General features: G+C 40.3%; 1 protein-coding gene across 1 annotated transcript in view; it reads left to right on the top strand.

Moving 5' to 3' along the window:
* Ca8 (carbonic anhydrase 8) overlaps positions 1-21,019 on the top strand; it is a 90,469-nt gene extending 69,450 nt beyond the window's left edge. Inside the window, exons 8-9 of the mRNA XM_027398894.2 lie at positions 3,314-3,483; positions 20,593-21,019. Coding sequence (XP_027254695.1) covers positions 3,314-3,448 — 135 coding nt within the window. The 3' untranslated portion in view covers positions 3,449-3,483; positions 20,593-21,019. The remainder of the gene's footprint in view (positions 1-3,313; positions 3,484-20,592) is intronic.
* The last annotated feature ends 299 nt before the right edge of the window (positions 21,020-21,318 follow it).

Raw genomic sequence — 21,318 nt, forward strand, 5'->3', positions numbered from 1 at the left:
GATACTCTCTCAGCATAGACACACAGGGGAGGGCGTAGGCCCTGCTCCAAATGATATGACATTTGACATTTGAAGATCCCCATGGAAGGCCTCATCCTCCCTGGGGAACAGAAAGGGGATGGGAGAGAGGGTTGGTGGGGCCCAGAGGAGGAGGGGAGAGAGAGGGGATTGGGATTGACATTTAAAACAAGCTTGTTTGTAATTTAAATAAAGGAAAAAAAGATTTGGGGCAATAACTATTTGGAGATTTTTTTTTTTTTTGGCTTTTCTAGCCCCAGTTTCTCTATGAAAAGAATGAGGCATGCCGGTTTCGTATTGATGTGTAGTGTTTTAGTGGCAGAACAGATGCTGTGGGTTTCTCAGGTAGAGCGGGCTTGGGGAATGCACATGATCCTTTCTGCTTGCTACCTAAGTTCTTATCACATTCACTTGTGGCAGACTACAGATGCTTAGGAGGCTCAAACCTGACAGGTCAGAACAAGGTCCTCAGAAACCTGGAAACCTCTACACATGTCAGAAGCAAGAGATTACTGGAGATGGGAGATGGGCTGTAAAATAAGAGAAGAAGCAGGCTTAGACTTTTGGAGAGCCACAGGTATCCTTTGCACTCGTGTCCCAGTGGGCTAGATGAGAGGCAGGGGCAGTCTTTTAATGAGGGAAACCATGAATTTATTTCTTTATCTAATGTTTCATACATGCATATAATGGAATAGAGTCATATAGATCCCCTCCATCACTACTCACATCTCGTCACCCACCGGCAGTGCACATGTCCACATTAATATTTGCTAATTGTTTGTATTATTGATGCTGGCAGTATGACCATTCCAACTTGGGAGCAATGGAATCTTAAAGTGGCTTTAGCGTGCATTTCCGTGATGGCTGAGGATGTTGAGTCTTTTTTTTTTTTTATTTGAATTAGGAACAAGATTGAATTACATGACAATCCCAGTTCCCTTCTGCCTCCCTTCCTCCCCTACCAACCCCCCCAACTAAAACCCTACCTATCACATATCCTTTCTTCTAATCTTCACCTGATTTAACCTTTCTGCTCCCTCATGACCTCTGCATCCTTCCTCTTCTTCCCTTCTCATTCTCCTAGCTCCCTCCCTCCTCTTCCCATGCTCTCAATTTGCTCAGGGGATCATGACCCTTTTCCCTTCTCTAGGGGACAATGATTGTCTCTTTTAGGGTCCTCCTTGTTTACTAGTTTCTCTGGCAGTGTGGATTGTAGGCTGGTAATCCTTTACTCTATGTCTAAAATCCACATATGAGTGAGTACATATCATGTTTGTCTTTTTGTGATTGGGTTACCTCACTCAGAATGGTTTCTTCTAGTTCCATCCATTTTCCTGCAAATTTCAAGATTCCATTGTTTTTTTCTCCCCGCTGAGTAGTACTCCATTGTGTAAATGTACCACATTTTCTCTATCCATTCTTCGGTTGAGGGGCATCTAGGCTGCTTCCAGGTTCTGACTATTACAAATAGTGCTGCTATGAACATCGTTGAACAGATGTCCTTGTTGTATGAATGTGCTTCTTTTGGGTATATATATGCCTAGGAGTGGAATGGCTGGATCTTGTGGTAGACTGATTCCCATTTTCTTGAGAAGTCTGCCATACTGATTTCCAAAGTGGCTGTACAAGTTGGCACTCCCACCAGCAGTGGAGAAGTGTTCCCCTTTCTCCACAGAGGATGCTGAGTCTTAAGGGTTGCTTCTTAAGTTGTTTCTTACACACACACACACACACACACACACCCCAATTCTCTGTTAAGTTCGTAGCCCATCTTAAAAATGATTTAAATTTATTTTTAAATTATGTTTATGTATCTTTGTGTGGATATGTGCATGTGAGGGCAGGTGCGCTCAGAGTACATAAGAGGGAATCAGTTCTTCTAGAGGTATAGTTACTGATGGTTTTGAGGCTACTGCTGTGGGTGTTGGGAACTAAACTAGAGCCTATCTAAGAGCAGTTTGCACTCTTAACTGCTGAGCAGTCTTTCTAGTTCCCATAGGCTGTTTTCATCTTAGGTTTTTCTTTTCTCTTGTCTTTTTTGGTTTTTTTTTTTTTTTTTTTTTTGAGACAGGGTTTCTCTGTGTAGCCCTGGCTATCCTGGAATTAACTCTGTAGACCAGGCTGGCCTCCAACTCACAGAGATCTGCCTGCCTCTGCCTCTTGAGTTTATTAATAAACAACCATCTGGCAGGTTGTTTATTTTCTTAATGTTTAGTATTTTAGGGGGTTCTTTATGTATTTTAGGCACTATAATCCTCTGTCAGATAACTATCTGGCAAAGATATTCCAGGAGTCCATGAATTCTTGTAACAATTCTAGCAAATAACTAGTGCTGACCCATAGTGAAATCTAGGAATGTACTGGGAAATTTTTAACAGCATTTACTCCTTCCCTTACCCTTTTCTCTCTCTGTGTGTTTTAAGCTGACACAAAAATTTTGTATGTTAGGATTTTCACATTAACAAACCCAGTAGTTTTCTACTGATTTGGAGTTACCTGGATTCCTACTGTCTTCCTTTAAAGGCCTTGTCTCATATCCTTAGGTCTGGAACAACCAATCTGTTTTCTTAGTCTAATTTTTTTGATTTATTATTATTTTAAAGTGTGTGTGTGTGTGTGTGTGTGTGTGTGTGTGTGTGTATGTGCGCGCGCACACACACACTATGAGTACATGTCCCGCGCGATAGTCTTGCCGGCAAGAACCACACAGGACATTCGGATCCTTCTGCAGTAAAGCTTTAATGCGTCTTGAGAGGAGAGCATAAGCTTACCAGAGCGGAGACCCCAGCCAAGAATCCCGTCCCCTTATAAAGGCTCACAAACTCTGAGCGATGCGTGTACAGCTGGGATAGGTGCATGACTCGTCACCCTATATGACGCCATGGAGTAGGCGGGGCTAGGCAGTGGAAAAACACTGGGCACATGTATACCAACGTTATTTACTTGATCCGGCAGCGGATGTCAGCGCCATCTTGTAATGGCGAATGTGAGTGCGGCTCCTCACAAGTACAGTACCTCTGGAGGCCAGAAGTGGGTGACATATCACTGGAGCTGGAGTTCCAGGCAGCTGTGAGCTGCCTGATATGAGTCCTGGGTGCTGAACTCAGCCCTCAGCAAGGGGAAGATTCTTTCTTAACCACTGAGCTCTCTCCAGCTCTGCTTTTCTCTTTTTGAAGTATGCCTTTCATTTTCTCTTTTACATGGTCATCTATGCATATTTTAAGTTGTTTATGAAAACTGAACTTGCTAGTGTGTGGCAAATGACTAATCCCTTTTATTCTGCTTTTCTTTTCAGATAGAAGAATTTCGAAGGCTGAGGACACATGTTAAGGGGGCAGAACTTGTAGAAGGCTGTGATGGGATTTTGGGAGACAATTTCCGACCTACCCAGCCCCTGAGTGACAGAGTCATTCGAGCCGCATTTCAGTAGGCAGAGACACTGTGATCAAGCTCATCTGTATCAGGGTATGTGAGATTAGACAAGGAAACGAATGACCTTAACCCAAGCATCCAGAAATCACTCTGTACCCTGACTGCTGGAATATGCATCATTTTAATATGTTTATGATGCATTCTCACACCCCACTAATGGCAAGTCAGGTGGTCCTTTTCGTTTCATGTTATATTAAAAAAAAATCTATGGCTCACTTATTTTCCACTTGTACATCCCTAATCCCACTTTCTGCTTTAGTGGTAGCTTTCATAAGGAAAGGTATGTAGTGTGCATAGGCAGGGATTTTCAGCGGTCTCTTTCTTTAGTATTCACCTTTTCATCTCCTGAAGATGCAATCAAGGATCTTTCTGCGATCAAGGAACATGAATGGAAAGAAGCTTAAAAGAATGAGCCTTCCTGCTTATCACTTTGTAGGCTCATCTTGCTCACTGGTTATAGTGGGCTCTTCTGGCAGGAGTGAAAGACCTGTGTCCTGTAGAAATGTTTTCTATTAGCATATGCTACTTGTACAGAGTAATTGGTTTGTGTGTGATGTTTTCATACATATGATATACTTTGGCCACATCACTTCTGTCCCATTATTCTCTTGTGTTTGTTTCTTAGAAATACTTTTTATTTGCATAGTCAAGAAATATGTTAGCTATTTTAATGTTCTACATTTTTTAATTGATTGACATATTGAATTCAACATATTTATTACTTAACCTTAGGGAGCTCACAAACATGGGAAAGATAAAAATATGCAAAGATTACTATGTATTGGAATCTTTCTTTGCCATGTAAGCCACCTAAGTGTGCATAGATCAGAGACATTGTAGCAGACAGTGGCTTCCCATAAGGGGGACACATCTGCTAGCACAGTGCCTGGAGAAGCAGGACATAGCTGGGACTGGTGATGAACTGTGGCATGATATATGAGTTGTACGAGGGACTAGGAAGTCACAGCTGAGTAGATATTTCAGGCCATGAGGAGCTCATAGTCTCATGGCCTGGCAACTGTTGATGGTGATTTCAAAAAGGTGATGGTCTTGTCATGCGTTCTTCAACCTTCTTTTCTTGTCTCTATTATTACTCTATACAATAGAGTCTTATTTTCTGGAGTATGCTTTGCTCACTCTGTACAGTACACCCTTCCTTTTTCCTATTTAACTGCCCTGAGCTCAGTCAAACACTGGTTTCAATAGGTACTCTCTTCTTTTCTCTTAAAGTAGACTTCATTTCATGATCCCCTTTTCTATTGCTATTTATGTTTTCTGATTTTTCTATTGTATTTCAAACCTATAAGGGTTGAAATTGTTTTGTTTCACTAACACACTATAACACATCAAGTATTATACCTGGCTTGATGTCAGGCCAATTGAAGTTTTTCAGAACTGCACATATGAAGCAGTCAGCCACATTTCTTCTCCTTTCTCAGTTGGTCAGTGTAGTTCATATTCAACTTTCTCTAACTTGAGATGATGAAGGTCCAGCAAATGCACCATTGTTAGGAGTGGGAAGAAGTATATAGTAGTTCAGATGTTAAAAAGAGAAAGTCCAAGGGTGCTTTAGGCCCAACCTCAAAGTAGATGAGCTGAAGAGCTAAAATGAACTAAGTCCAAAATAACTATTGAGAACATTTTCTCACTGATTGTGGGTGTACCCAGGGAAAGACTAATAGATGCTAGAGTCTGGGGTAAGAAGTCTTGACAGTAGAGGAATAGCACTCAAACATCCACAGTTGCAAATGGCAATGCATTATGTGAATGAAGAGGACTAAGGAAGTGCCAAAAGAACTTATAGGAAGAGAAATAACTTTCTGCAAATGCTTCAAGGCATGCTGGCTGTGGAGAAGGTATGGGAGCACTGAGTCCCTGAAGGAAAGCCTGGTGTGTTTAGAGCATAGAAATACAGGGTGAAGTAGGTAAGATGCAAATGGCAGATGTCAGTTGCACTAAGATGTCTGTACAATATTGTGGACATATCATGAACCTGTAAAGACTTTGACTCCGGGGACTAACTTTATTTCATGTCTCTTTTTAATAGAACACTCTAAGAAGAAATTGAATAGATTGAATTAAAGTGAACCAGAGACAGAGTAGAAAGATTTTAGAAATATGTTGGATAGACATGGAAGCCTGGACCTTAGATTAGAAGCAGTGGTGGTAGAGAGTAGGTAATGCATTGGAAATAGAAATTGTAGATGATATCCAGTGATGAACTGGGTAAGGGTGGCAGGAGATGGAATTGTCAGGTTAAAAGCTGATGTTTGGGTCTTAGGAAACCATGGGTAGGATTCTACTGACTAACAGCAAGAAATCTGGAGGAGGTCGTTTTGGGATCAGAAAGATAAAGAGTAGGAGTTGGAGCATGTTGATAAAGAGATAGTCATCTAACATAATAGTGGGCTGATAGGAAGGTTGAACTGGTTAATGTTCACACTTCTCAGAACAAGTATCTGTTGGGAACAACTTATGGGGAAAGGAGTTATTTTAGCTTAGAATTTCAAAGAGTTCAGTTCATGGTTGTTTCTCTCTATCTGGATATAACATGATGGTACTACAGTCTTGTGATGATAGAGGACCTTTATGGAGACAGTGTTCTAGAGCCTTGTGATGATACAGTATCTTCATGGGAGACAGGATGGACACAGAAAGAAGACACAGAAAGAGGCAAGCACAGGATAGAGACCAAAGGACATTCTCTGGTCATCTGCTTCCTCCAACAAGGCATTGCCCCTATCTCTCACCTTCTCCATCAATGCCATCATATTATGGATCTATCAAAGGATTAGTCCATTGGATAGGTCTGAGCCCCCATGGTCTCGTGATCTGCAAACACTTTCCCATGCACACCCAGTGGTAAGCTTTATTAAGCTCCTAGAAATTTCTTAATTCATGAAGTTGAAAATCGAAACTAGGAATCAGAAAATTTGTCTGTGTAAAATACGGAAGTATTTGGCATAGAGGAAAAAATATATATGGCATTCAGATGGATCAGAGGCATTATTTCGCTAAGTATTTATGAAATCTTATATGGGCCTTTACAGTATAGTTAATCAAAAGACAGGAAAGTCGGACTATTCGTTGCCTAAAGTCGTTGCTTTCTTGAACAGTGAAGCTGAAAGGTTAATGTACACAGCTTGACTGGGAGACTTCTTTCTCCTAGTGCCTGGGCTGAGGTCTCCACCCTGGTGCTGTTAGTGGCTTGGCAATGAAAGGTGCATGCTGCCATGACTAAATTAATAGAGGGGTAGTGCTACAGGTACCACACCCTGGACACTTTTCAAAAGGGTGTTTAACTTTAGAAATGGCCACCCAGTGGCTTCTCAATTTGCTTCCAGCCCCATCAGAAGGGGAAGCTGCCGTTCCTTCATGCACTAGCACTGTCTGGCTTTATTGGTCTTCCTAAAAATGTTATCAACACATCTAGCACACAGATTAACAGTATTCATTGTGGCATTTTACCCATCTGTACCTTATGATCAGCTATGTCAGATGAGGCAGAATGCTGGGATAGATTTTATTTCGATCACAAGAAATACCAGAACTTGTCTTCGTGTACAGGGAGAGAGCAGAGCGTGCAGCTGACCAGTTTGCTCTTGGGGACAGATCTTGGTACTGAAGACTTTAAAACTTGTAAGACTGCAGCTCTGAACACACATGGAAACTGGTTTTGTTAAGAGAAGGTGTTTGTATATTCCAAGAGGAAGAAAGAAAGAAGTCCGGATTTATAGACTGGACCTGTTTGTGCCTTGCTTTCATTTTTAAATGAGGATTAGGGTAGTAACCAGAAGGGTGTAAGAGTCAGTGAAGCTAGGAAGAGACCCCCATGGAGGAGAGGGGAGGACCACAGAGGAGGGTCATAGAGAGGGGATGGTGAGCAGTTTTCCAGGCCGTAGTTGGCACGCTCTTGTGAATATAATTAACTGTAAATAACACTTTTAATAGCATGATATTATTGCCTTGTGTGCTTGATTTATAGCTAGTCTAGACCAGAGTTGCTCCTGAGTATCTAAACAACCATCACAATTCTCTGTGTGTCCTTTGTCCCTCTGTCTTTCCTCACACAGGGATAGAAATCTCATACTGCTTATGAGAGCATATATATTCCAGGTCCTTAATTATTTAACGAAAAGTGACATTTACTTTTTCTACGTTTTTAACTAATTACAATTGAGTTGTCTTTTTTCAAAGGGGGAAATCCTTCAAAATTTCTAATTCTTATTTTGTTCTTTTATGAATGTATTTTTATCCTTTTGTCTTGATATGTATAATACAAATGTATTCATAGTTCTACATAAAATTATATTGGGAAATCAGATTTATGGATGTGTTCTTTTTATTTGATATTTAATAATGCCCTAAGGCACATAATTCAAATTTTTATTAAAGTGAAGTTATTTGACAGTCAGCCTTTGAATTTAATGCATGAATGTTTCATTTAAGCTCTTGGAACTAAAGAGGGGGAGATTCCATGGTAGTTGTTCCTTTAAGAATATTTAAAATAATTCAGATTTATTTCAGCTGTGCTTTTTGAAATAACTTTAGTTTCAGAATTAAAATGACAGGTTTTTAAAATGTGACATTTCTGGACATCTGGAGGGCTTTGATAAGAAGAATTATTGTTCCCAGGAGGAATCTGAGACCTTTTTATATTAGCATTTAAGAAGTGTGAATTAGGATTCGGTAGTTATCTATAGAATTAGCATGTAACTCATCAAGGTGCTAGAATGAGATGGCTCACATTTTAGGGAGACAATTGCTATTACAAGATCCATTATTTATTGAAGTTTTAAAGAATATTTATTTTTATTTATGTGTATGTCTGAGTGCATACCACATATGTGCAGATGCCCATGAAGGCCAGAAGATGGAGTCAGAGTCCCAGGAACTGGTGTTATAGGAGGGTGTGAGCATTCTGATATAGGTGGTGGAAACCAAACACGGGTCCTCTGCAAGATCAGAAAGTTAATTGATGAACCATATCTCCAATCTTAATTAATCTTTGAATTTTTAAAAATGGGATTCACAAAAACCAGATCTTAGTAGCAGCAATAAATAAGAAGACTAGGTTTGGGGTCCAGTTCACACAGGATGCCTGGTATCATAATATTGGTACTGATCTTTTGGAAAGTATTAATTTGCATACTTTACTAAGTGTTAGCTGAATTTACAAGCTATTAGGACTGGCCACAGAGTAGCTCACCCAAGACTCAAACAACATTACTCCATGCTCGGCTTTTCACTAACTGTAATTAATCAATGATTTACTTTCTGCAAGCACCAGTTATTCATGTTTCCTAAAATAACTTTCTTTCACTTCCTTAAAAATAAAAACAACAATAAACAGAATTGCTGCCATTTTTCTTTCTGAATCTTTGAGGCTATCCTTGACTGTGTTGTACTTTTTCCAATGTGTGCTTTAGGAGTTAATGATTTTGTCTTCTTAGCTTTGATGAGGCAACAGCTAGCATCACTTTAATTTCAGGTTTCTAGAAAGAATTTTAGGCCAGAAAAACACAGGGATTATGGGAAAGGAAGTTTTGTGTGAGGAAGGTGAGTTGTGTCTTACTGTTGAAGCCTACCCATTATCTCTCCAGGATAAATGGAAAGCTCAGAGGCAGATTTTCAGTCATCAGCACTTGAGCTTGAATCCCTTAACATGGTGTCCAACATTGGCAAAAGTATCAAGGCTCCACAGATAGGGCTGTTTTCTATTTACTGGATCCTATAGAATTCCCTCAGAATGAAATAGATTGCCCAAAGTTTACAGAATTATTTCAGGAAAATGCCTAAACACCAGGGATGCCTAACCCATCTCTTCAGTTTTGATTATGTAATATAAAATTATTATTGGCTTGAGAGTGAAAAATATCAGAACCGCATAGGCTCTTTTCAGGGTGACTGCGTTATGCAAGTAATTTCTGCCTTGAAATCTGCCCTTTTCCTTTTTATGTTTTAGAAATGTTAATAATTTATTATGTAAAAAATTCTTAAGTGATTTATTTTTTCTCACTTGAGAATTTATGAGACAGTTTGAGAAGTAAACAAAGATTTTGTAGCAATAACCAATGTATTATTAACTGTTATGATGGGGGATGTCCTTCTGTATATATCATTCTCTTATTGGTTGATGAATAAAATACTGGTTGGCCAAAAGAGGCAGGAAGATAGTTGGGACTAGGAGATGAGGAGGATGCATGGGAGAGAGGCAGAGAGAGGCTGCAAAGAGATGCCATGTAGACGCCAGAGGAATAACAGGTCTGGGCATTCTCTGGTAAGTCAAGACCACACGGAAATACATAGATTTATAGAAATGAGTTAATATTTAAGACAGAGCTAGCCAGTAAGAAGCCCTAGCCGTTGGCCAAAAGTTTTATAATTAATATATTGCCTGTGTGTTTATTTGGGGCTGAAAGGTGGCTGTGGGACCTGGCATCACTTTTATGCTTTGATCCCTGAAATACAGCCAATTTCATGATTTTTTTAATGCCAAAGAATGTTTTCAGATGAAAACCATCATGGTTGTGACCACTATATGTGGTCTAAATATGTTCTGTTTGTCTGTTGCTCTTTGCTCAAGGAATGTATGTTGACATAAAAATGGCTTTAAATAGGAGCTACGAGGACTTACATCAGCTAAGGGAAGAATTCCTTCTAGGAGCGGTAAGGCAGACTTTTCCTATAGATATGTAGATCAGATCTTAGACTAGGCTTTTGGGATACCATGGGATGGAACTTTCTCGGTTCCTGTGTATGCTGGAAACCTGGCTGGATAAGCTTATCCCACCAGACCTCTTGAGTACCTTGGACTTCTGGGTTTGTGTGGTGGGCTTGCCTGTTTCTGTCTCGACTAACTTTATCATGGCAAAAGCAAATGAGAGGACAGGCAGCAGGAAAGTGAGCAGTGGTCGAAGTGAATAAGGTTTTATAGTAAGTCTCCATCTAGAAAGGTAAAAGCTAAAAATAGAATTTGGGGAAATTGCCAAAAATGCTAAAATGAGTGCAGAAATCCCCAGAAATAACATGCTTTTCAATCAGGATCTTAAAAAGACATTTTCTCTTGGGGACTGGAGGAGTCTGTATTCTGCTCCTTTTAACAGAGTACACGGTAGAAGCACAACCACATAGAAAGCAACTCCCACACTAGTGTTCTATTTTGATTGAAAGCTTTAAAGGGAAAATATAATCTGTAGTCCAACTCTTTCTCTGTTTTACCAGCCAGCTTCCAAATAATGACACAGAGGCTTCTTATTAATTATGAAAGCTCAGCCTTCAGGTTATACTTGTCCCACTACCTCTTATAAGGAAAGCTAGCCTGTTTCTAGTTAACTGCATTTTGCCTCAGGGCTTTTTGCCTTTCATTCTGTATGTCCTGCTTTCCTGCTTCTTCAGTGGCTATCTGGCTCTCTGGATTCTGGCATCTCTCTGGTGTCTGCCCCAAGCCTAGATTCTTCTTCCTACTTATTCTCTGTCTGCTAGCTCCACCTATACCTCCCCTGCCTAACTGTTGTCATTTCAGCATTTTATTAGACCAATCAGGTGCCTTAGGCAGGCAAGGTAAAACAGCAACACAAATATCCCACAACATAAACAAATGTAACACATCTTTACATGGTTAAGTTAATATTTCACAACACAATCAAAGTAGGATCAGTAATTTGTCTAACAATTTTCTCAATTAGAAAATCTCTGAGAACTTCCTAGGTTGTCAGATTGGCTATTTACAATTTAGCCTGCTCCTGGGTAAGGTTAGATGGCTATAGGAATTGTTAGGCTTCCTTCACCCCCCACTCCCACCCCCACCCCAGGAATTTATCACTGGGAAGTTCTGAGTATTCTACTGGCTACTGACTATTTAAATATAGTTTATATTTGAGGGACTACAGTTTTCCTCCATCAAGTCTTTCCCAAGTAAACTGACCTTACTAGACTTTCTGTAGTTACTGGAGTTTAGATCCTCATTCATTTAGCTTCTGGTTAATTTCGGTCTTCTAATGATGTGGTTAGGAGTAAGTGTTATTCTCCACTTAGTCCACTGAAGTAGGAATTCCTATGTACTGGAATTAAGTCTGTTCATAAAGTACTTCATTAGGCTAGTTTTCTCTCTTTAAGATGTCCGAGAATCTTTACTATGTCAAGACAGTCTGGTGTAGGAAAGGGTTAGCAGCAACAGGATTATGTGGGAACTCAAAGCATTTTTTGTGGTTCTGGAAGACCTGAAGTGGGGAGGATACACAGAGCTAGCAGATGTGGGGACCAGAGATCCCTTGTTTCCTCTCTAGGAAAGGAAAGGCAGCTCTAGGGTGTGTTCTTTTTGTTTGGGAGTGTCCAAGGCTTCCTGAACTCACCAATTGTATTCACAGTCCCTTTATACCAACCAGGCTCTCTGCTTGCTAAAGTTCAAAGGTGGGCTGTGTACACCCTGGCTGCCTCACCTTACCCCACATTTCTAATTTGTTACCTGTTTCTGTATGTTATCCTTCTGATAACTTCCAGAGCCATCTAGTCTCAGGGTAAAAAAGGTGCCATAGTTATCAGTGAGGAAAGCACAATAGCCTGGCAGGGCAGAGGGTTTTGTTCTCATCCTACTGTGTGGGAGAGAATTCCTTTCTTGAGAATGGGAAAGGCTTAGTTAAGTACCTTCTATTTCATCCTCAGGGACAAAATCCCAGGGGTGGGATTAGCTTCTCAACAACAGAAATGGCTTTCTCAGATTTGGAGACTTCAAAGCCCATCTCAGGATGAGGAGATGGAAAAGTGCCTGGAGGGGCTAATTTCCTGAACACAGAACAGTCCTTTTTTTTACACACACAAGATACTCCCTAGGTTTGAGGGGTCCCCTTCATGAGCTCACTCATCACAGCCATGTGGGCCCTGCCTTCATAAACTAACCTAATGCCAGTCATGTGGGCTCTGTCTCCATAAACTAACCTAATGCTGGTCATAAGGACTCTGCCTCTGTGATCTAATCTAGTCCCAGTCACATGGGCTCTGTCTCCATGGTCCACCCTCCCTTCCAAGGCTCAACTTCTTAATATCAACCCTATTAGAACTGGGCAGAGTGGGAAGACATAAACATTTAAACTGTTCAAGTATGCATAGGAGAAATCTTGTAAGAGGAAATTGGATGCTAATATGAGCTTCCCGAGGCTAAGCAGCCATCTACCTGAAAATATTTTTAATGGGAATATAGCCAGACACAAATGATTGCTTTTAACTATAAGTTTTAGAAAAATGTTTTAAATGGTATATACACTTAGATCTGCATAACTCTCTAGCTATTTTAATTTTACCTAAATATCCCAGTTAATTGTTTTCATAACAGCTACAATACTCTCTGCCTAGTACTTTTGACAGACTCTGAAATATTTATTAAGATTATATAGAGATTTCCTCAGTTAAGAAATATGCCAAAAGATAACAGCGCCTCAAAATAAATTGTTAAAACTGTAAAGCCGTGACACCTTCAGATACATTTATTCATTCCCCTGCTTATTAACACAAACCCTGCAAGTAGTCTGTGCCCTTGCTGTTCTCTCTCTGAGTTCCCATCATTTATTCTGGGATGGGTTTGATGAGGAACGTAAGGTCATCGGTGCTTGTTTACAGAAGAAAGGAAGGTTTCAGAGACTTCTGAGGAGCACAACACTGAGCTGGATCTCAGGACACTCTTAGTCTTTGCCTGAGAGGTCCTCAACTAAATCATTTCAGGTTGTTATTCACTATGCTTAGAAAAAAAGTTGAGGCTTTGCTCCCTGGGAATACCTCTTTTAGCCTTTACAGCTACAGCCCATCACCTTCATGAAATACGTGCCTACCGCTCACTGCCGGGATGCTGTCTCGATGGGGGTACTTTTATTCTCAGTAAACATAGATTTCTGATCAACATAAATGGTTGTATTTTAAGTGTTCTCAGAATCATATCATCCTCCCATTCTACACCTGTGTGCTGCAGAAAATCAGCAGTGACTTTTTTTTTTTTTTTTTTTTTTGCAGGCCTAAAAGTTCATTCTGATTTTCTAAGAGCCCACCATGTTTTGTCTTTAAAAAATGGATCATAGCAACAAAATTGCTGTAAAGCTAAGGAAAAGAAATAAGAATAAGAGTGTTGCTTGTTAGTATTCAGGCATCTCTACTGGCCTGCCCTTGGGATTTTGGCAGGATACATCCTCAGCTGCAGCCACTAAGAGCACCACCTGTGCACATTCACTATGATCCCTTTTAAAAGGGCCCTGCCTACCTCCCATCATTCTCTGTCTTTCTCTCCCTTTCTCTGTCTGTTCCTTTCTTTCTCTTTCTCTGTCCCCCTCCCTCCCTTCCTTCTTCCCTCCCCTCTGGTGCTTCTTTGCCTCCCCCTGCCCGATGCCTGACTCTCTTTCCTATTCTGCTGTTGCTGTCCCCAGAGGCTGGTCTTCCCCTCCCCTCCCCATTTTCCCATTCTCTTTTCCTTAATAAAAAACCCTTGCACATGAGCTCTGTCACATGGTGTCTTTCTTCTAGTGCCACTTTTTAAATTACAACATTGCTAATAATCAAAATTCATAATTTATGGCACATTTTGATACCTGAAATATTTACATAGGAAATAAGGTGAAAACCTACCTTTACTTATAATGACATACAGTACAAACAACCCCCTCCTTTTTTTGAGACAGAGTTTCCCTGTATAGCTGCTCAAATCCCAATTCAGCTTAATTTTATTGACTTTGATTTCTGGGCTGAAAGAATTAAGCCCGAACTGTTGAAAAATGAAGAATATGTGCTTTCAATTAAGAAGTAATTAGACACTCAATCACCCTTACAACACACCAGGGAGTGAGGAAGAGGGAAGAAAAATGTGACTCACTGTAGTGTATAAAATGGTTTTGTTAATTAGTTTAGTGCTAATTGAGATTGAGAAAGTGTCACAATATGACATAGGTTTACTTCTGAATAATTTTAAAAGCTAACTTGAGTGCTTCCTAACTCCAGTGCAGAATAATGTGGAGATTTTTAATCTTACAGAGTGGGTAAACGTTTCTGTACAGATGCTTGTGAGTGGTGGAGAGGTCTGTGATCTTGCTTTTATTTCAGGGATAAAGAAACTGAGGCAGAGAAGTGCTGAGTAGCTTGCTGAGGTCACAGCCAGTAAAGCCATTCAGATCTGGTGGGGTTAACTCCTGGCTGTGAGCCATTTAAAGGCACCTAGTGGATGGCTGCTACCTCACCCCCTTCAGATAATTCCCTGGGAATGAGATTGTCGGAGCAGGCAGGGAGAATGTGTGTCTTCACTGTGTGGGCTACTTTACTAATTCCTCTGAGGGTTCACTAAGTCAGATATGCCCACCATGTGAGTAATGTTTGGCGTGAGGTTCTGTTGTCCAGTCCATCTCCCACCTTCGGTTCATCCCCTTTCCTGCTCCAGTCTAGGCTGTAACAAGTTAACCTGACATTTGTTTGCTCTTAGTTTCCATGACTCCAAATATAATTGGGAAATATTTACAACACAGCACTTAATTAAACAGTGGCACATGTCTCTGCAACTCTGCTGACAGTGACAGCCATCGCCATCCCCAGGTATCCTGGCATGGGTGGAGGCCCTGCAGCATGTATGTGAGGGCAGCATGAGTCCATTACTGTGCCCATGATAGGGTTATGGACACTGCTTTTCCCTCCCTTAAAGAAAGGTGGAGGGGAGGCTACAAAGAGAAAATGAAATCCACATGTTGAACATCATTTGTTCTGCCTGTAAGGAATGTATGGAATATCACTTGTGTGAATTTGATCTATGCGTGCATCTGTGTGTATATGCATGTAATGATTCATATGGGGTATTCTGTGCACGCTGTCTGTCTGCTGACTTGATGCTATGTTTTGTTGTCATTGAGTAGCTGCATGTCATACTTTTAAGTGTTTGTTAAGTACAGGTTATTTTTTTTTAATTTAAAGATTTATTTAAGTGTGTGAGTGTTTTATCTGCATGTATGTGTGTGTACCAGGTGCATGCCTGGTGTTCATCATTGGATTCCCCTGGAACTGGAGTCAGGGCTATTTGTGAACAGCCTGGTGGGTACTTGGAACTGAACCCAGATCCTTTGGGAGAGCAGTAAGTGCTCTTTACCATCAAGCAATCTCTGAATCTCTAGTATGTTACTTTTAAACATGTTCTGAAATTTGTTTATACTTGGGTAATTCAGAACATGTTCTATAATCAATTATATTGTGGCCTAGTTAGTGATGGATTTTTTTTTAAAATCTCTTAGTTATGTAATTATCAGAGTTTTATTTTAGCTCCAAGAAAAATTACTGTCCTCAAGAGCTGTGACAATTCACAACCCAAGGTGTCCAGCTGTGGCCCTCTTTACTTTTACCAGAGTCCTTCAGGAATTCTAATCATTGCAATTTGCACAAGGATGGCTTTTTGCCTCACAGCAAGTCCTGTGATCTCATTTCTGACGCCCTGTTCTGTTCCCTTGTTTTGTCTAGGGATGTCACTGAGCACAGTGCTTGTGACTTTAGTGTGGACAGGCCCTTACCGATTTACTCTGGCTGTTCTCACATGTGTAAGATTTCTAGATAAACTAGACAGTCATTTTATCAGAAGGACAGAAGTAACACAAGAGAGTAACAAAATACAGTGAGAAAAAGGAAGGAAAGAATGCCACCAGAATATGTGATTTGTATTGCATATCACTTAAGGGAGTTTATATTTCTTTATAGTATTGAGGGGCTAAGGGTAGATATTTGTTTAGTACAATTGCTATAATCTTTTGTCATTCATATATTTAAAGGCTATATTTTATGTACCTTGTCCCTTCATTGAAGTTTCTCTGGGTGGCATATTTGGGCAGAGTCAACTGGGGTGTGGCTGGACAGTGAGCACAGTGACGGGGAATGTAGACCCTCCACTGGCTCCCTCATTTGGGACAATTATCAGCCTTTGCTTCCTCATAAATGAAGTGGAGACAGCAGGTGTTTTAAGTTCCTTGTGAGGTCATGTTAAGCAGCAGATTAGCATTCCTGAAGCATGAACACTCACTGTCACCATGATGCTTGTGATGGTCCGTATTGACTACTATCTTTCCCCATTTTATTTTTATATTAACTAATATTTTGTGGAAAACATAATTTGTTAGGCCGGTCCCTGCTTTTTTAATAATCCTTTCATATAGTTCCTAATGACTTTCAGTTGCTTATTTTTCAGTTTTCTGCCTAAACTATAGTAGTATTTGTCAACAGTAACAATTTTATGTATTTCTAATTTGAATAATTCTTACTCCTTTGCATCAATGGGTACTTCTACCAATTTTAAATAATTAACTGTGGTGTCTTCTGTCCTTATTTCTCATGCTTGGATCTCTAAGCCCAGAGGCTTGTTCCCCATATCTTTCATTGGAGTATTCAACAACCACAGCTCCTGGTCTCTTCCTTTCTCTTCTTTGGTGTTTCTTTGTTTTCCTTTCTATGATTGGTGACTGTATGGGAAAAGCAGGTAGCCATATCCCCTTGGTTATAATAGAAGCACACTGAATTTCAACCTCTTCCTTTTGTGTGTGGCTGTTCTGAGCTGCCTGCAATAGCTTTCAGCCTAGGGCTGAGGCAGGTGTTCATAGCTAAGTCCAAGTCAGAGGAACTTCTTTTTGTTGTTTTTGGTTTTTTGAGACAGGGTTCCTCTGTGTAGCTTTGGAGCCTATCCTGGCACTTGCTCTGGACACCAGGCTGGCCTCGAACTCACAGAGATCTACCTGCCTCTGCCTCCCGAGTGCTGGGATTGAAGTTGTACACCACCAACGCCTGGCCAGAGGAACTTTTGCAGCCCACCCCAAGGATGTGCCACTAGTGCCAGGAAAATGGCCAGTTAAAAGAGTTCTCATTCTTAGCATGTCACCATTTCTTTTTTTTTAAGTTAATTTTTAAGATTTATTTATTGTATGTGTATGAGTGTTTTGCCTGCATGTCTATATATGTACTATGTGTGTGTCTGGTGCTTTTGATGCTAGAAAAGGAGTTTGAATTCACTGAACTGAAGTTGGAATTGTGAGCCATTTTCTGAGTGCTAGAACCAAACCCTGGTCTTCTGTAAGAACAAATGTGCTTTTAACTGCTGAGTCATAACTAGCCCTGTGTCACCATTATTGTTTGTGTATTTATTCTTCACTCATATATTGCATCCTGACCACAGTTTCCCCTCCCTCCTCTCCTGCTAGCTCCCCCTCACACACATTCACACTTTCCCTCCTCCCTAGATATATGCCTCCTCTGTTTCCCTTCAGCAAAGAGCAGGCCTTCCAGGGAAAGCAACCAAACATGTCATAACAAGTTAAAATAAGGCTAGACACATGTCTGAAGGCTGGATGAGACAACCCAGTAGAAGGAAAAGGGTCCCAAAAGCAGACAAAAGAGTCAGAGACAGCTCCCACTATTAGTTCTACAAGGGCATCAAGCTATACAACTATAATGTATATGCAGAGCTCAGACTCCTATAGGCTCCCTGGTTGTCGGGTTAGCCTCTGTGAGCTCTGTTTAGTTGATTCTGTGGGCCATGCTCTTGTTTTGAAAAGGGGTACTTTAGTAGATAGTCAGCTGAGTCAGACTTCTTGTTCTGACATCAGCCTCTGACCTTTGGCAGCCTCAGAGGGGCAGGATGTGTGCACACGTGCACTGTATTATTCATAGCTTTTCAGGAAATTCTCTAAAGGGATCTGAATTGCACACTTTCCCTGGGGTCTCTTCATTTAAGACAAATTAAGGTTCAAAATAGGCCTATGAAAGATAACATCTGTTATAATTATATTGAAAGAATTGATGATTTAACAGACTCTAGAATGTGGTCATACTTCAAGGTTATTATTGTGCATAATAATCATTGCAGACCAGAAAATTCCCTCTCCATTTAAGCTTTTCTGTTTATATTTAGACAAATGGGTATTTGGAAGCCATCCCAAAGAGGAGAATGCAAGCCTGATTACCTCTGTTTATTTGTCATTTCTTTAGATTGTTTTATCAAACAAATTCATGTTCTGATGACCAGATGACATGGTTATCAGAAAGAGTTTAGAAAATACACAAGATGCATCAAAAGGAATGTTTGTCATAAATAATGATCACTGATTGAGCATTGACAATTTTGTTTTTAGCACAAATCACATTAAAATAATAGAAAAGAGAACTTCTTTGAGTGTCCGAACTCACAGGGATGGGAAAGCAAGGGGAGAGACAAAGGTGGCAGTACCTTAGCATCGGGAAGCTCATGATAGCATGGTGATGGGGGTAGCAGATGTTTCCATGATGGGCTCTCAGGGCCCTGGGAATTTGCAGCAGATGTTTCCGGACATTGGAAGGCAAAGAAGCTTGTATTAGCTGTGTTGGTTGGATACCATTTAAAAAGCAGTTATACCTTAAAATCCCCTTCTAAGGCCTGACAGAAGCCTGGAAGTACTTACCTTGTGGAGAGGACTCAAAAGTGTTGATAATAGGGACTTTAGGCTGCCTCACTTCAATAGGGTGGAGGCACCGTTTCTTGAGAACTCGTGGTGTCTGGTTTCTTCCTCCCCATCCAGTGACTGGTGTAGTGTCAAAAAGACAGTCTACTTCCCAGCTGACTCACAAGGGGGAATGCCCAGGATGGCAGGCTGTGGAGTGAGATCCCAGACATCAGTCAGTGCAGAGATTTGGCTTAGTTGGGGATGAGCTTCTAGAAGAGGTTTCTGCAGAGATGCAAATGCAAAGAGAGGGGCTCGTTGTTGTGTAAACCAGACTGGCCTGGAACTCAAGGAAACCTCCCTCGCCCTGCCTCTTAGTGCTGGGATGAAAAGTATGCCACTCTGCCCAGCCTCAAGATAATGCCTTAACTTCTTGAAGCAAGTAGGGCAATTGGTAGCTATTATTGGCTTGAATTAATTATGAAAAATCTAAGAAGCTAATTCAATTTAGAGAAAGCAACATGCAGGAAAGAAAAAAAATCAAGTGAAACCTGTAGTTTCATTTTGAATATTATTTACCATTACTATACTATAAAATTATTGATTCACCAAAATTACAGGGTAAATATTACAGAGATGGTGGTGAGTACTGATGCACTTGTCTTGGGTGGTGTATGTGGAGGGAAGAGGGGCCGACTAGGGCAAGAACTTCAAATCTCCCCTTGCCATTGGGACAGTCAACATCTAATACTTAAGCAAATTGGATGGTGTGCTTAGGATCATGATCATTATGATCACAAAATCATCCACGGAAAGAATCAATTAGAAAGTTGCTGGCATGTGAGAGAGAAAACGGGTAGTCTTCATAACAAACATTTTTACTTATTTAATTGGTTAAATGACCTGAATATAATTTTGAGAGAAATAAAAATGTAAAATAGGAACACCTGCTGCTGTCATTTTGCTGCACTTTTTTGTATGTGTACATAAACGTGTGTGCAGTGTACACACATGCATATGTGCACTATTTTGGAGCATTTGCTTTGTGTCAGGCAGCCTTCTGGGCCTACATCATCATGGTGGGGAGCATGGCAGCAGTCAGGCAGGTGTGACCCTGGAGCAGTAGCTAAGATCTTACATCCTGAGACCCAACTATGAGGCAGAGAGAGCTAATGGGGAATGCCCTGGGCTATTAAGACCTCAAAGCCTGCCCCCAGTAACAAACCTCCACCCACTTCCTAATCCTTCCCAAATAGCTCCTCCAACTGAGAACCAGGTATTCAAGCATATGAGTCTGTGAGGGCCATTCTTTTCAAACCACCACATTGGGAAACCTGTGGATTGTTATACTCCCAAAGTACTGTGCCATGTGCAATTAGTAGGGCCTTTAAGATGCTTTAGGACCAGGATGTCATGTATAATGTCATGTATATGACCATTATACATGAAACTGAGCAAGACCAAACATGTAAGTATTTCATTTATAATATAGCTCAAGTATTAACTTGGTTGAAAGTACCTGTGGCTTTGACAAGTTACTCTAATTCTTCCTGACAAAGAAGCAAAATTATGTAGATCTTATAAGAAAATGACAAAGATAGCAAATCTGTGAAGATACTTTTAAATTTCTATGTTCTTTTATGTTTAACTTTTACTGTCTTTAGTTAGACTCTAGAAATGCTGCTTACTGTGTTAGGGGGCCAATGATCTAACTGTTTCATTATCTTGCCTGAAGGAGGAAGACAGTGGTCCCCTGGAGCCCTTGGATAAGGAGTGGACACTCCTGAGTGACAGCTCCGTTTTAACCCTCGAGCCTGCATTATCTTCAGCTACTCCAGCTTTGATGGATATCTGTGACCACTGTCTGCATACATTCTGTTATGAAACATTAGAAGTGGCTGTTCACTGTAAAGAAACTCAGTGTATGTGCAACACCACAGCTTCTGGTATTCAGACTTTTGCACATACTGCTTATTGCTTATGTGTACAAAGAATGAAAGTAGTTTTCAGACCTATTAATATGACTGTATCATACATCAATATGAGACAAATGAAACCCTCCACACTTCCAGAGCCAAGTTGTTCATTTCCTGTCTATATTAGAAACTATGCTCATCCAAGCCTAGTGTAATTCTTGATAATAAAATACGAGTTTTGATCTATAACAGCATAGAACTTCAAAATACAACATAAAGAAGTCATAAAAATTATCTTGTGTGTTTTTTAACAATCATATCAAATTTAATATAATGCTTGTTTGTTATAGAAAATGATTTTGGAATTAATGAAAAATGCTTTATATATTATATTTTAAAGAATTTAATTGAATCTAATATAGGTAGAGCATATCTGAAACTATGGCTTCTACGAAGTTAAGAAAAGACTAAGAAATAAATAGAAAGAGGGGGAATCGTGACAGCTTTGTTTTCCATAGTAGAAATAGAATTCAATAATATACTAT

This window comes from Cricetulus griseus, chromosome 2 (genome assembly GCF_003668045.3).
Source record: "Cricetulus griseus strain 17A/GY chromosome 2, alternate assembly CriGri-PICRH-1.0, whole genome shotgun sequence".
Taxonomy (NCBI): domain Eukaryota; kingdom Metazoa; phylum Chordata; class Mammalia; order Rodentia; family Cricetidae; genus Cricetulus; species Cricetulus griseus.